The sequence below is a fragment of the Megalops cyprinoides genome, chromosome 20 (genome assembly GCF_013368585.1).
Source record: "Megalops cyprinoides isolate fMegCyp1 chromosome 20, fMegCyp1.pri, whole genome shotgun sequence".
Lineage (NCBI taxonomy): Eukaryota > Metazoa > Chordata > Actinopteri > Elopiformes > Megalopidae > Megalops > Megalops cyprinoides.
Window position 1 is genome coordinate 4,489,278 of NC_050602.1, and position 16,886 is coordinate 4,506,163.

Below are 16,886 nucleotides of genomic sequence, written 5' to 3' on the forward strand. Positions count from 1 at the left end.
TAAGAACGCCATCAAAGAGCCTTAAATAAGCTGTTCCCAGTTAAGGGGATTTGAAGTGCCAAGTGAAAAGTAGCCGTTACCCGAATTTTGAAAAATTTCATTGGGTTTCAAAATACCAAGGGAAATCTACCATATCTGAACCAGTTAAACAGCACATGCAAGTTTACAACTTTATTCTACACCCACATGACCTTTCACCTTTGAAGTCCTCCAAGAAAAGATAAAAGACTGGTGGCACCAAGAATTGAAAAAGCTGATTTCCTATTCAGAGAGAAGGATGAAATTAGTGTGGTGTTACACATGTACTCTCCCCCTCCTGCATACACACATACACATCTGTGTGTGTGTGTGCTAAAGATGGATATAAATGAAAAATAGCAACCATATCAAATAACATTCAAAACACACCTGTCATAGCAGCATCTTAACTGATAAATGTAGTCATATCAATAAAGAACTAAATTTCCTCCAACATGACAACAATCATATAAATAAAGAACTAAATTTCCTCCAACACGACAACAAACCTGAGTGTCCCAGGGGCAGAATTCTGCAATGAGGTAATACTCTCACCACAAACACAATTAAAATTGAAAGACAAAAACTCCTGAGCCATTTGTAGTTGTCAAAGTACAGATGAATAAAACATCAATTCAAACATCAAAACAACCCACACAGAGCCACATAAAAAGTATAGTGGCACAAAAATACTGGAGTGGGCAATTGCTCTTTTTTATACAGGTTCAACATGTTCAAAGCCTGTGGAGGGAAGGAGTTTTTGAGGCCTCTTAGACTTGAGAGGCTAACAGTGGCTGAAAGGTCAGATTCAGAAGCCACTGTGGAATTTTATGCAGAAAGGGCGCGTGTTACCTTTGCAGTTTGACTTTACATACAGTAAGATCGTGTGAGTTGGCCTGGATTATGCTTGTTTTATCCCTTGTTATATCAGTTTCTTGTCTTGAGTATTCAGCCTGCCATACTTCTAGGTGACTGAAAAGCAAGCGTACCCCTGAGTTGCTAACCCTCCTCACATGGTGGCAGCCATTTTCTTCAAAGCTCAGCTTAGGGTGCATTACGGTCCCCCAGATATTTCTGTCTATTTCTGTACTTCCTTCCATTTCTTTCTGTCTGTGTGAGTATGGTATGTTTTCTTCTTAAATAATTTTCCGTTTGTTTGGTTTTATCCATTTAACTGAGGAAGCCTGGGCCAAGTGAGGTCATCAGTGACAGGACCATGGCCAATATCCTCATTTCACAGCAGACAAATAACACAATCCTCAGTGATCCTCACTGTACCTCTAGCCATGTACTGGCTCTGACACACATCTGTGTATTATATATGGGGGGGATAGAGCCCTGAGGGGAACCAGGGAACAGGTGTATAACAGAAATTTGCTGAACAGAAAGTTAACAGCAACAGCGCTAGCTTAAATCAAACATGAAGACTAGCCTCTCCCGTAAAATGCAAGACCCTAGGGTGGACAGGTTTGCTGTGTCTTTCCTGTTATCCTGATCTTTAGCTGCTTGTCAACTGCATTCATCACCAAGGGAGTGAGGGAAGTTGGTCTTAGATCAGTGGCTTCTACTGTAAAGAATATGCAAATAGAGCTGAATTACTAAAAAAAACTGTTTGGAAACACCAAACAGAGTTTATTTTCACACTGACATACAGCATACATAACCAAGACAATCTTGAGACCCGTTTCCTTTCAAACAAGGAGGCTTGGTAATGCTGGGGCATATTTAGGTTGCATACATTTATATCAGCAGCAACATGTACCACCAAATTCACATTTCATGCAGCGTTTTCAGTCAAAAGTGGTGGTTTGATTCTGAGCCATGACTGATCTGCATTTATCAGTTCTGAACCCTAATTTTTTAGAATACAGAAATGCTGTATTGAAATGCACTCATTCAGCAGTATGAACAGTTTGCATCACCATTAAACCCGCAATATCGGTGCTGTAAAAAATGTCCAGAATAGTATCACGATGTCAAGCAAAAGTATCCCTGAGTAAGACTGGGTTTCTAGATTCTCATTCTGCTTGTTTTCAGCACAAAAACGTCCATAAGCAGAATGTTTGTCCCAATTCTATTGTTTTGGGATTTTTTTCTGGCCCCATCGCCCCCTTCGTGTGGCACCCACAGATTAAAGAGGGCACAGCGGCGCCCGGTGACCCTTGGTCCGGCCGCTTCCGACACTCTCTGCTAAGGTTCACGGCCCCATTTTAAACAATTAAATGTCACCCCGCTGACTGACATTTAAGCTGCACTCCAGGGGCAGGCACGTGGCGCGGGAAAAGGCCAGGAAGGTGGGCCTGCCCGCGCGGGTGCGGTGACAGCCGCGACACCGGGAGGTGGCTGGGGGCTCGCTCTTCATTACGCCGGGTTAATATTTTTAAATAGCAAAGGTTGGGCTTCTGGGTGGGGGTCCGCGCGCCGACTTTCTTGGGGGGAGGGAGGTAGGAGTGGAGGGGGAAGGCTCAGCCCGCCACCATCACCTCCACTGGAGTCACCTCTGAGACTGCTTTCTCATGTCATCTCACCGTTTTTCTCACAGACCTCTTCCTTCCCTTGCTTCCATTGTACACCCTTAAGAAGCTCTATGAAACAATTTCTGATTTTATTCATCAGCCTTCTCATCGCCAAACAACATCAATGAGCTCTGTCATGGCTGCAGCCCAGAGAAAGGCAGCCAAAGGATGCCAGTCACACACTTGGCATGTGATGGTGTTGTCCCTTGATGGATTTTGCCGTTGGGCGCATTAGCACGTCAGAGACGTTGGGAATAACCAAGCCAACCCAACTGGGGTGGACCTGCGGAGATGACAACACATCATTCCATCACACGAGGGATGCTTTGAAAACGAGATGGATAAAATTATGAAACACCCCCTAACAATTGAACACTCTCGTTTACCGAGCCTTGGCTCAAGATGAAAACTGACAGTTTGTGACTTCTGAACAGTTGGTCTGGCCGCTTACTGGGATTAACAGGCAAGAGGAGACAACGCAAAAAGTATTGCGTGGTGATAAAGACAATGGCCAAACACACAGACTACGACATACTCTTGAATGGCACGCAGACCTACGCTGTTCTTTGGTATGCAAATGCAATGTTTGGAGTAAAATGCTACAGGCCATTTGTCTGCACATGACTGAAATTGCTTGATATACCGCCAAGCAGTGGTCCACATGGAAACGAGGCATGCATATTTATTGGCTGTTTTATGCTTCATGCTACTGTGACTCGATATCAACATGCTGAAGTAGACAAGCACCTGAACAAAAATGTATAGCTTTGTCTCTGGTTTTGTTGACCCCTTTCCTTTTTCCAGAATTTGAAGTCATTAAAAAAGAAGGAAGAGTTATTCAGAGAAGGCACTGAGAGTTAAAGTAAGCTGTGCTGTTCCACTGTAATATGCAGAGCCAAATCTGCAAGCAACAAATGAGTTATTATGACATTATTGTTATGGCTGCTGCTGTTATGGAGATGGTTGTTCATGTTTATGTTGTCATGCTTACTATTATAAATACCCTCAGCCTCCACTGTTTAAAACAACTGCATAATACATTGTAAAATAATGTATAAACAAACTTTCATTTCCCTGTATCAGTGCTACAGCTGAAAGGGAAAGGTAATGTATTATGCATTAACAAAAAATGCATTTACTGTACATTCTTAACCCTGCACTTATAGGATGTACTGAAGCAGAGATAATGACCATTATTGCCACAAGCAATAAGACACTATATGAAAAAAGGCTCATGAACAGTATTATCACAGGCAATAAGAGATTGTATGAGAAGAGGCTCATGACCAGTATTACCACAGGCAATGAAAGAGTGTGTGAAAAAAAGGACCATGATCATCATTACCAAAGATAATGACAGAGTGAGTGAGAAAAGGTTTTTTGGGTGCCCTAGTGTAGTACTTACTCTTGATCAGGGCCAGTCAGATGAGGAAAGCACAAAGTCTACAGCAACGTGTGCACAAACTCCTTGTATAGCTCTGACTGTCCAGCCCTTTCAAATTCCCCTTTCAGCTCCTCCACGGATGCAAACTCTTTAACTTCAAAAGCTATCAGCCTGAAACAGAGAGAGGGAGAGAGACATGAAAGATTACTGAACATTCAATTTCAGGCATTTCCGTGTGGCGGTTTACTGAGCAGCGGTCAGCACGACCACGTTTGACGAAGGGTCATCAGTCGTATGTTAAACAACCATTTGAGGTCATAGGCACTACCTTCAAATCCACCCTGCTGAGAAGAGAGGCGGGCCTTAACTGTTTGTGCTCATCAGAAAGTGGGGCTTCACTAAGGACGCTCATCATTTTCTCTTTGCACTTCTTCCCGGCCGAATCAACATCCACCTTCACGGTCTTCTGGAGGTGAAGATACTCCTTAAGAGAGATCACAAAGCCACTGTGAGGTGAAGACTCGCCTTCCAGCTGAGTCCATGGAGACCTGGGTGTGTCAGTCAAGTTTACAGCCATTGCACTGACAGTTTCGAGGTAGGATCTTGAATGGGGGACACAGGTGAGCATTCTAATGCCCCGTTCCCCCCTATTTGTTTTTTTTTTTTCTTTTCTTTCATATTTTACTGCCTGGAAAAAATTACTCCTGGGTAACTCAGTGTTCAAGGCATTTACTCTGAATGTAAACTAGCTGCACAGGTTTGACGATCTCATCACAAATCAGCAAACCCTGCTGGTCAATCAGGTGCCTGCATTATGCCTGTATAAAACTGTATAAAACATGAAGTGTCTTCCTCCAACTAATGTCTGCACTAACTTGGGGACCGCAGTGTAAGAAACAGCAGGAGCTGGCATCACGTCCTAAGAAGAAGAACACTTTTGTCTGTGCACTCTTGGATTGTTAGCAGTGGCTGTAGCGATCAGCGACATCTCTATGATACAGCTGGGCATTCCATGAGAAATCATTGGCTACTCCAAATTTTTACAAAAAGAAAATGTTCACTGGAAAAGGCAGAGCTACCTGTACAGCAGAGACACAGGGAAACAGACTGAAAACTGGTGGAATGGTAGCAGTTCTCAGCAACTATTCTCTGAGGTGGAACAAGCCAGTACCCACAGATAATGTGGAAATACTCTTCGGCGGGGTCTGCACTTGGAGGCTTTTATAGCTGGCAAATGGTACCATGAACACAGAAGGGGCTAAATGGCATAGGCAAACTGAAAATGCCACAAAACATCTCAAACTCCACCCAACTTCTAACACCCACTCTTCAGAGGTGGACACTGACAAGCAGCTGGCAATGTGCTCTCTTGTTTTTCCCTCAGCAGAACTCAGAGAGCTGTTCTTTATCTTTATTTCCCCCTCCAGGGGAGGAAAAACTTTGACAGATTACTTAAAACAATGGCTGTCAGCGTGTGTCCTTCACATACCGCGGACCCGGGCAGACTTCTTGAAAAGATAAGCTTCTGTGAGGCTCAGTTGGAATGCTGAATCGGCCTAAAGGGAAGCGGCTCGATCTTGCCCCCCTTCCCCTACATGCAGAGGTGCGTTTAACAATCGATATGCGCCTTCAGCCTTATCTCAGCCTTGGACTGAAGGAGTTATCAGGTGATGTGTTTATCTTGGGGATTAAACTACTCCCCACAGAGGTCTGAGAGCTCAGCACCCACCCACTGGTTCAAAAGGGAAATCACACAAGGATCAGCCAGTTGTAATAAAAATATACACTACAGTGGAAATATCTTTATATTATACATTGCTTTATGCTTATGCAATACTGAACATCTTCAAATGACAGACTTGACCATATCTATTTTAAAGTGTTCTCTTGTTTGGTATGTAATCATTTTCTCTATATGTGTAATTTGGCAGAAAACAGTTCAAAGCTTATGTGCAACCATAATCACTACAGTGTAAAAGATCCTGCAACTTGCAACAGAGAGATGATGTCAGGTAGAGTATGCTACAATAAACAGTTAAAAAAACAGAGACCAGACACTTCTGCATTCACACATCTATGTTACATTGTTAATTGTTAACTCATTGACAAAAGCATGCAGTACTTTTTATAGTTGTTAATGTTCTTAATTTACCACAGTTGTATACTGCACAGACATGCAAAGAAAACGTTTGCACAGTCTGAACATATGATCATACAAATATACAAAGAAGAATATAAACCGCGCCAGGCCATCATCGCCAAATATCAAATCACACTGACAGCACAGAAATCACTACAATACCTTTATGCTTCTTCTGGGTCCCTGTAGAAGGATAAGGATCAACTTCCCCATGAAGAGTCTACCGGTGAGCCCCAATTCGGACGTCCATTTTTCAATGATCTTCACGTACTTAGTTTTAGCCCTCATGTGATCGAGAAGCAGCAGGGCTGTCCAAATCTCTGCTCCCTCCTCCGCTCGCGCGCAGTCCCCTGCCGGGCGCCCGGGCCCCGCCGAGGGCTCCGCGCGCGCGACGGCCGCGGGGTTCTGCCGCAGCCACAGGATGAGCTCATGGACCACGGGCTCCGGCAGCAGCTCGGCCGCCTTCTCCAGCAGACTCCGCCGCAGGCGCTGGCACTGCCGCCGGCTCAGCCGCTCCGAGCTGACGGACACGTCGGGCAGGCAGCGCGGGTACTCCGGAGGCAGGTGAAACACCAGACTCAGCCTGGTCTCTTCCGAGCCCGTTCCCACCGCCACCTGGATTCGGAACACCAGCCCCTTTTCATCTGTGCCAGGAAATGGATTCGATCATCGCAAATGTAGGCTACTGCGTTTTGTATCCATAATAAGCATAGTCTTTACAATAATTGGTTGCATTTGTGCAATTGTAAAATGCAAGTTAGGTACATGAGATAATGACACAATAAATTTAACACTAATTTGATTTCCCCTGTATCAGATGTAAATTACTTTAAATAAAATGTGTAGCTGGTAATACATCCAGCTGTTGCCACGAATTATCTATCATGTTGGGAAGCAGGATGAATTAGTCTGAAACCATTGTAACTACTTGGAACAAGAGAGCCACCTACTGCCCCACGAACAATATTAACAATACGTAGTGTTGATTTATGTGTCTAATATAAGATAGTCTGCTATTACAGTATTATATGAAACGAATACATCACATGAGCCCTGTTGCTTAGGTTACTAGTTAGTATGACTCCATTATTCTTAAAAATAAGTAAGCAAGCTTTCTGAAATGTGTCTAATATAGCATCTGTTTTTCTTGCAAATATCCGTCCCAATTAGCTGACCTACTAGCCCACAAGCTGACAGCTTTTTTTATATACGAGTCATGCAATTGCAACATTGTTTCTTTGAGTTGTTTGTTTTACCTGCCTATTTAAGTTCATAACTTGTTAAATTATCGTCTTCAAGAATACACTGTAGAGACTAATTTGGCTCTGCTTGCTGGATTGCATCTTGAGCCAATAATGAAATTATGTAAATGCAGCAAATACTGAACAATACCCCTGTGACATTAAGCGCGAAGTTTTTCCAACACATGGTAACTTTCCTAGCGTTATCCTAACGTTACCTGCCTAACATTACGCTACTTGGTGTAGCTAGCAAGCTGTCAATTGATCTTTCAGACAGGATCCGTGTCTCACCTGACTCTTCAAGTAAAGCAAATTCGTCCTTCTCACAGTATATTGCTGATAAAACGGACGCTTCGTCCAGCGCCGTTTCGGACATTCTTGCAATGCCAGCGAAGCGATTCAAACGTCAACAGAAACTACGTGTTATGATGTAAAGCTCAGTTCCTTTGCTTTCTCTCTACCCGGACATAAGTGAAGTGCACTGTCCGTAACGTACGATAATCCGGGCGGTCACAGTTCGCCGTCGTTCGTTCCGTGGAGACACGTTTTCCTTGCTGGCAGCACCGATTTAAAGCAGACTCCGGGTACATACCCTGATGCGTTTGCAACAGACGAGGTCTGTTGAAAAATTACAGCAAAAAACAAAAAGAAAATTCATTGATCAACAGCTTCATTGGAAACTTTCTTCTATGACCTTCCTTGTATAGACTAATACTACTACTAATTTAGTATTTAAACAGTTGCTTCATGCATTGCCTTTTTCCCAAACATTATTAGTCAACCTTAAAGCTTCAGCGTCTTCTTAAACTCTTCTTTGCATGGGTAGCTATTTAGTCTATAACGCAGAATGGTGTATTTCTTTCCCATCAATACTGTCCTGATTTTAAAAGCTTGAATGATGAAACTAATTAAGCTTTATTTACCCAATTTTTGTTTTCTGATCTACACCAAACGGAATCAACATTTTTAATTTATGCAGCTATATGAAGGGCTTGTGTTGGATGCTGAACAGTGGAGCGTCTTGAGTGTCAGACACATAAAGCCGGCGCTGAAGAACTGCGATCCCTTTCAGCACCGAGCCTCCTCCTTTTCCTGTTTCAGGTGGAGGTGGAAATATTACCATGAAAGCTTCATATAAATTAACGGAAATTAAAGTGAAAACTCCCATTAAAATGAAGGTATGTTTTCCTGTGTTTTCCCCCAAACTACCAAAGAGAAAATCTTTACAGATCCAGGTACACAAACACAAAAACAATTGGACAATGCATAATGAATATATAACTGAAAACATTCTATAAAACAAGTATCGCCTTTATTTATTTCAGCAGAGTACCAGCATCATACAGAGATCACAGCACACTAGTCTTCATTCACGAATAATAAATAAAATTAATCAGAAGCTAAAATGAATAAATATTGAAGCACAGCTATCATTGGCTGCAACTGTAAAAAAATGAGCCATATTTCATGCTCTGAAATGTAGACGAAAACAACCATCTTTGAAACGCTGCTGATGAGCCAGCAATTCTGTTCAACATCACAGCACACTGGAATATCAGAACGATTTGTTTCTTACTGTAAGTGTGTACGGATGATAAATGCTTTTGTTAGCTGGCCATGCACTGCGAGATTCTGATAAGCTATTCACCAGCAGATGAGAAAAGTGTTTCACTTGAAGCTGAACTTTAAACTTCTACACCGAGTGACAGGGCTCCCTTTTCACACAATTTCCAGTGAGAGGGAAAAAAAAAAAACAGACGTGTGTGACACTGCAATTTGCATTTGAATTTTACATTTGAAACAACTCCTATTTATGTACCATTAGCAGCCTGAATGTATATTACCACTGAAAAAGTTAAATTAGTTTTCTATATAATATTACCATGTGGTGGTTTAGTTAGCATTAAACTAAAAAAAGAAAATAAACAAAATGCTACTTTCCTATTATTTATTTACTTTGAATGAACAGAAGCAAACAATTTATTTAAAAGTGGTAACAGCAATGTTGTAAGACGTGAAATTACAGCCACATGTATACACAGGTTTTGATTTTAATCGATACACTAAAGCTACCTGGAGGTAATTTCAGCACTCCCTTCTGACCACCTATGAGTGTACACTTTCCAAAAAAAAAAAAAAAAAGAAAGGAAAGAAACACTAATATCATCTCAACCATCCCCTCTTTAAAAATAACTCTTCCAAAATGGAAAACGTCCACTGCGCACAGTCACACTGCATAGCACACAGTGCCATCATAACACCATTACCACTACAGCTGTAGAGTAGATTCAAAGAAAAGATCCCATCGTCAAGGTGCCCTCCCACAAGCCATTACAAGGCTGGCAGAAATGTGGGTTCATCCAGTGTTGCCAACTCACCAAGTCACCAGATTTCTCCCAAAAGTTGCTTTTTGCAGACTGTATAGACCACCATTTCTTTCTGTGATTATTGCTCATAAGGTACAAAAGTCGCTAAATCTGGTAACATAACCGCCAGTTTGTCAACACTGTACCCATTAGGTCCATGGCCTTATTCACTCGGATAAAAGGTAACGCAAATCACCACAAACAATGAAGTGAATGCAGCTTTGATTAGAACCAAGCAAATTATTACAGCATAGAGTTCAATAAAATTACTGGTATGCCTGTAGATCTGTTATGCCTATTTTTCGCGCCTCAGCGAGAAAAGTGAAAACCGTTTCTTTCAGGCTGTCAAATTCCAGTTGAGGGTTTAGGAGGTCCACCGCCACCATGCCACCCTCATGCGATCCCAGACGGCTTGGAGAGAGTCGAAGGCCGGCCGGACGTCCAGGATGCTGAACTGGTAGGTCTCTTTGTCAACCTCGCCTCCGTCATAGTAATCAATCACGTACCGCACCTCCCGCCCGCAGCGGTTCACGATCCAGTCATGTCTGTCGAACGGCAGCTCGTACCTGCAAACGCAAGAATGCAAGCTTCACACCTTGCATATTACTCCAACACAGAGATCCTGCGATCCACACTTTCACTGTAAGCATAGCACTACTCGATTGTGATGTCATATATGAACTTACATATGTAAAGACAGACAAATAACTATTTACACATTCGAGAGACATCTATTCAGCCATTACAGGTGAACTATCATGAAGTAAGATCATAACTTCCCACGAGTAGAGGAATCATTCCACACATTAAAGGGTAAAATTAAAAAAGGGTGTGTTGTATTAACCACAGGAGTGCTACTTTCTGGGGCACTGGGCCAGTCCACTGGTTTATTTAGATTTAAATATTATCTTATTTAATTTTTAGGTGTCAATATCTTATCTAGGGTGACTTAAAATGCTTTTATACACCTCTTGTATTTATAAACTGTGTATTTTAACTGAGCCTATGCAAGTAAAGGGCTTGGTAGGGCAATAGTACCCTCTGGTTCTATGCCCGCTTCCTTACCCCCCCAAGCTTACCCCATCCAATGGCGAAACCTCGCCCGCGGAGACAACTCCTTAGCTTTTCCTCCGAATCTGGCCAGAGAAGGTCCACACGGGCATTCCCTGAAATAGCAACCATCAGAACCGAATGATGGAGTTACGCCCAAAGGATCCGCTGTAATTAAGGCCTGTTCTCAATCAGATTATTTTCAACTTTGTGTTTGACTTTCAAAAATTTTATTAAATTATATTAAAAAACATAACTTTAAATACAAAGCACACTGCAGTTCAATTACATGAAGCCCTGAGGCTCGCATATATGTTGTAGGTGCTGTCTGGCAGTAACCACATTTTCCAAAGCCCACTTCATGCTTTTCACCCAAGGGCTTCAACTCTCACACATGGTACAGTCTCAGATGCAATGCGTCTTGGATTGGCCGTGCACTCACTTTGCATGGAGAGATTCCCACTTGAGGATTTCTTGCCAGGCCTGCTCGTTGTTCTGGTTGTGAATCTTGATGATGTTGCTCATGTCCTCCTGAGCGAGGTCATCCTCCTTCCAGCGCCATCTGAGAGGGAGGGTGTTCAGTGTTCATTGTGACATCACGGTCAGGTGAGCTTTGCATGCCAATATAAATGGGCTGTCCTTATAATGATATAATAGTGTTACGCAGTCCCTCTTCCTGCCACAGTGCTGTGCATGTTAATTTCTAGCTGGGCTTATCTCGTTAGGACTGACTCAGTTTCACCGAATACAGATCTGGATTTACTTTTAAACATAGCCATGCTCTCTTGACTTAATAAACAATGGCAAAAGAGTGCATGTGATATGGCACCATGAACAACGGTTGATGCAGAAAATGCTGATACTAGCTTTCACTTCAGTTTAAAAATGTATTTTTACATTATATTTGTAATAGAGATGGGTGGCAGTGTAGCATAGTGGTTAAGGAGCAGGACTCGTAACCGAAAGGTTGCCAGTTCGATCCCCGCTGGGACATTGGGCAAGGCAGTTAACCCACAATTGCCTCAGTAAATATCTAGCTGTATAAATGGATAACATTGTAAAGAACTGTAACCTATGTAAGTCGCTTTGGATAAAAGTGTCTGCTAAATGAATAAATGTAAATGTATATTTAAGACAAATCATATTCAAGGTAACTTCATTAAGATCAATTAGTTGAATGATTTGTTAAAATGTGTGGAACATGTAACACCTGATTAAGGTTTAATGAAATGAATTTCTTTAAAATGCATTAATTAAGGAAATCTTCATGTTTAATTTTATAAGGGAAATTTGTGATCTGATACTTTCACCAAGCCCCATGGGCCCAAATGCTAGAGGTTGGATTTGGTTTGGGTCAATATTTTACGTCCAACACTCAAACTCAGGTTGAGTGAGGTAATATTTTAGTGTTATATATGTGCTTATATGACATCATGAGTATCTTTTCCACGGCTCAGGTCGGTCTTGTCCTTATAATTAATACCCTAACCACACTTGAACAAACATACTTCCAACAACATGTTACTTTCACAGGCAAAAATCAAATCAAATTTAACTAAGCCAGGCTGGCACAGGTTGTCACAGGAGACACAGCAGCCTGCCAGGCCCAGGCCTGAAGAGCACGGGTCTAGAGGAGAGCTGCTGCTGTAGTCCTGCCAAGGCATTACGTTACATTACTTCATTTAGCAGACGCTCTTATCCAGAAAGACTTAAAATAAGTGCATCACTATGCTAAGAGTAGGTATCGCAAAGTATTAAAAGAGGTCAGTAAGATACAGGTTAAGTGGTAAGCTAGTGTAGAGTGCCTTTTGTAAATGAAAATAACAATCAATAGGATAGATAGGCATAGATAGGGAGGAAGGTAGGTTAGAGATGCAGCTTGAAAAGATGAGTTCCCCACACACCCTTTCCGCAGCATGGCGTTCCAGAACATCTGCTCGGAGGGGTACACCCAGTTCTTGTCTGTCCCGGACCGTGGGATCTTGGACTCCTCCCTGCGCAGCGATAAAGAGAAGGGCTGGTCCGGAGCGGGGGTCTGGTTTGGTGGAGGCATCTGCAGGAGACCCAAAAAAACAACAACTGAATGACTTCCTTTAAAAATACGGTCTTCTACTTAGTCCACAATCCACACCACAGACAAATAATGTGATCATATATTTATTACTTATTATTTTGGCTGATGGCAAACTAACTTGAGGTACATATAGCCATCTAATGTACTTCAGTGTGGAGCTCATGTAGTAGTGGTAAGAATAATAACTGTTATTATTATTATTTCAGATGATCTTATACCAAGTGATAGATATTAGTGCAGAATATAAACTATTCAGATAATATAACATGAATAACATTTGAAACTCAATCAATTTATCAGACATCCGTACAATTCATAAAGAAATTTTTCCACTACGACATCCTCAGGTGACAGTAATGATTGACCGTAGTGAATTCAGCACCATGAATTCACAAGGGTAGGACTAACTGCTGTGTTGTCAAAATTGGTATTATGTTTGCAGAAACAGATGAAGTGCAGTTACTGCAGCTGCACTCATACCATGTTCGTTGGGTCGATGTCGTGTTGGTATCCCCCGGAGGCTGCCTTCATTGGACACTCCACAAACTCGTAGGCTCGCTCCTGATGGGCTGGTCCAGCAGAGGGTGTCTTTACCTGCTCCGGGACAGGGGCCGCTGCCTGGTGCATGGGGCACTCTGGTGGGGGTGCCCCTGAGCACAAGGGTAAGACCATTTTAGAGACGTGCTTTTTTTAATACTACACAGATTCATTAAATTCACAGAATGCACTAAACGTCAGTTGACCTGTTGAGTAAGGTCTGTATCAAGAAGATTTAAAGATCAGTGCATCTGTGCATTATTAATAAATAAAAAAGAAACATGAAACTAGTCTGTAATACATAAAATGAATGCCAAACAAAATTTAGCAACAGATTTAAGCTTACAAACTTCAAGGAGGAAATGCCATTTTTGATGGAATCACCATTATCGAATTTCCTTCGGGATTAATTAAGTATTTCTTATTCTTATTCTTATTATTCAAAAGCAAGACATGTAGAGCAAATGGGTTCAGGTTCAATAGTCAAGAAACACTGTGCGCTACAGCACGGTTGATACATTATTAATCAGTGAAGAGGGAGTTGCAGTGTATTGTCAATTCACTGAAAGCTAATGGGCTTTTACAACAAGGTCTGCTCAGTGACTTTGACAGCAAAAGCGCAGACTTACTCTGCTTCTGTTCCTGATGCATTGGGCAGCCCGGGGGAGGGGCTAGTCCTTGCTGAGGGACCAAAAGGGCCTCCGCCTTCACAGTCGGCGCGGGGCTGGAAAGTGTTGCTCCCATCCTGACAGAACAGCAATTCTCTGGGCACTGATCCTGAACCAGTGAGAGGAAAGGTGTGAGCCACAGTGTTCCCAACCTGACGGCACAGCAAGCCTCTGGGCACTGATCCTGACTCAGTGAGAGCCAAAGTGTGATCCACAGCATTGCAAGCTTCACAGAACAGCAAACCATAGATATAAAAGCACAAATGTCTTTTAACATATATACATATATTAAATGGAACTGAACAAAAAATGTAGCATTTTACTTTTCAGGAATGAGGCTATTCGAAAGAATTAATGCGATTTCAGTAAAAACGGGTTTTACACTTCATTTTGAGCATTCTTGGAACAGTTCAGTGATAATGGAGAAACTAACTTGCCCTCTCTCATGTATGTATACATACAAACGTGTGGGCCGTCAAAGTGAGTCAAAGCTGTGCTTTGGGTGAAAGGTACTGGCTAGCTCTAGCTTGCCTGCTTCTAAATTCTGCTCTTAACAGGCAACCGCTTCTACGATTCGGTATTGATGCTCCACTACTGCAGTATTTTAAACGTGTTCCCGATTACAAGTGGTTAGCTGAACAGTTAGACACACCACACGCAAGCTAGCCGGTTAGCAGGTTTTGAATTGCGAGCCACCGAGTTGCCTTTCATTACATATACATGACTAGCTAGCCAGGTTGTCTAACTGGACATGTCAGTTGCTACATACCACGTTGCACAGAAATTTCGAGTTATGTGCGAATGAGACAGTATCAACAAGGCAGATAATGCCAGCTAGCTAACGACATTGATGGACATATAGCGAGATATCTAACAGCTGTTAGTACAGGTAGCTCACTAGCTAGTGTTACAGAACACCGTACATTACCGGGACACACGTGTAAAATTACTAGGGCATCTGCCGACGTCGGTCTCATACACAATTAGCGAGACAAAATATTTTCACAGCTGTATTTACGTTCACTGCAGATTAATACTTTAAAAATCACCATGTCAGTTAGCTAATTTTCTTGTTTGCAGAAGAAACTCACCTCGCCCACTCGCGCTACTCCAATGTCATTAATGAGGAGAACTGAAGGTACCCACAATTCATTGCGGCACATCTCCTGGTTTGCAATTTGCTGTACAGTTACCAAACGTAACTTCCTGTTATGTTTCATATCCGGTAATGAGCATGTTATAAAATTGTGTTATGAAACATAAAATTATTTAAATACTATTGTTAAAAACAAACGAGAGACATTTTAAATACGCCATATTTACATGACAGGGTACATACACGACACGACATTCAAAGACCAAATCGTGAGGTTCCAGGTTACATTGGCGAAACACCAGTAGCATCAGGATGCGTCTTATATTAGTACCTTTGAATTCACAGCTTGTATTATAATTCAAATATCATCTGTCAGGACATCAAAATCTTTGAAATCAAAATATCTATAACATCTGAGACATGTCAGAGTTATTTAGGTTGACAATGTTATGTATTGATTCATTTAAAAAGAAACCATGTACAGGACAAAACATTTCAATTTTAAAGATTTATTGGTGTTTATGTTGGGTCAAATACACAACTTTACATCGGCGAAAGGGGTGAAAACTACAGGGTAAAATGAGACCAATCAGGAAACAATAAGGAAATATGTTATTGAGCGGTTTCTGTCCTTTCATTTGTAAACACGTGTTTACGCAAAAGTAAGTAGAAGCAACATATCTCTTGATTTTTCTACAAATATTGCTCTTTGTACCTTTACAGCATACAGTAAGACCATCAAATTTAATGTCAACGCATTCTCATACATTGTCAGCAGTATCCCATTACAATTTACTTTTATTATTCTGAATGATGATATACCCTTGTGAAAAAGTAATGTGACGTATAGTAAAATATATCAAGATTAAGTGACAAGGAAAATGTAAATGAACATGTAAATGTAATCTGAATTCTACTTAAGAAACAAAATGTTATATTTATATTGTCAACATAGTTACTATACACATTAACATATTCTTTTCAGTAAATATAAACCACAAATAAGATTAAAACTATGTAATCAATAAAAGGATAAATACATACATACCAGCTGGCACATGTAGATGTTGTGCTTTAATTCAGCTTTTCCTTTATTTTTTGTACACTACACATTTTACAATACTTTCAGCTCATATATTCAAGAAGTACAATAGATCATTTTTTTATTAATATAAAATAGTTTAATTGTTTTCAGCTAATAAGTTAAATGCAAAACAACAGTCAAAAATGTAAACAAGGTTTCAAATTTAATGAAAAGACAAGAAGACAGGAAGGAAGAAAGAAGGTAACATAGCCACCATTTACATTACACAGTACATTAATTACTGTTACCTAGACCTCCACCATGTAAGCTCTATTTAAAATTGATTGCATATATAAGTCAAATGCCAAGGCCCTATTTTCCATATCCTAAATCGATAAAACCATAAGATTACTGGGATAATTTTCTCTGAACACAATCTACACGCCCATAAAAAATGACAATATTTAGATCCAGGGCTTGTTTGATTAAATGTGAGTCACTGGTCTGAATGGCAGCTCTGAATGCAAAGGTCGGTAAATACCACCAGTCAGTCAATGTAAAGCAGACTTCCCATTTCTCCACTGCACAGCACCAGTGGCAGTGAGGAACTCTCACAGCAGTCCGTCTTCTGATGGAACCTGTCTCATGTAGACCTCTTTTTGGGAAAAAAAGGAAATTGCATAGTACCTGACAGGTGAAACTGGAAGTAGCAAAGCTTGCTTCAGTTTATTTCCTGTTTTTTATTTAGACACAGTAAATCAAATTTAAAACC

At 41.2% G+C, this 16,886-nt stretch overlaps 2 protein-coding genes across 4 annotated transcripts; both read right to left on the reverse strand.

Moving 5' to 3' along the window:
- Positions 1 to 1,420: 1,420 nt before the first annotated feature.
- Positions 1,421 to 7,729, reverse strand: rwdd3 (RWD domain containing 3). 3 transcript variants are annotated; one of them, XM_036554606.1, is made up of 5 exons: positions 7,591 to 7,729; positions 6,221 to 6,702; positions 4,287 to 4,402; positions 3,940 to 4,089; positions 1,421 to 2,817 (listed from the first exon to the last, which is right to left on the reverse strand). In XM_036554606.1, exons 1-4 carry the CDS (start codon positions 7,673 to 7,675, stop codon positions 3,978 to 3,980), a joined length of 795 nt encoding a protein of 264 aa, XP_036410499.1. In that variant the 5' UTR covers positions 7,676 to 7,729; the 3' UTR covers positions 1,421 to 2,817; positions 3,940 to 3,977. The 3 variants fall into 3 exon arrangements, with proteins under 3 accessions (XP_036410499.1, XP_036410498.1, XP_036410500.1); XM_036554605.1 differs by lacking the exon at positions 1,421 to 2,817 and having other exon boundaries at positions 3,922 to 4,089; XM_036554607.1 differs by lacking the exon at positions 1,421 to 2,817 and having other exon boundaries at positions 4,003 to 4,089; positions 4,247 to 4,402.
- Positions 7,730 to 8,612: 883 nt separating this feature from the next.
- On the reverse strand, positions 8,613 to 14,943 carry LOC118795738 (cytochrome c-type heme lyase-like). Its single transcript, XM_036554440.1, has 7 exons — positions 14,923 to 14,943; positions 13,956 to 14,103; positions 13,270 to 13,439; positions 12,620 to 12,768; positions 11,158 to 11,277; positions 10,745 to 10,831; positions 8,613 to 10,231 (listed from the first exon to the last, which is right to left on the reverse strand). The coding sequence occupies exons 2-7, from the start codon at positions 14,068 to 14,070 to the stop codon at positions 10,030 to 10,032; spliced, it is 843 nt and encodes a 280-aa protein (XP_036410333.1). The 5' UTR covers positions 14,071 to 14,103; positions 14,923 to 14,943; the 3' UTR covers positions 8,613 to 10,029.
- Between the last annotated feature and the right edge of the window lie 1,943 nt (positions 14,944 to 16,886).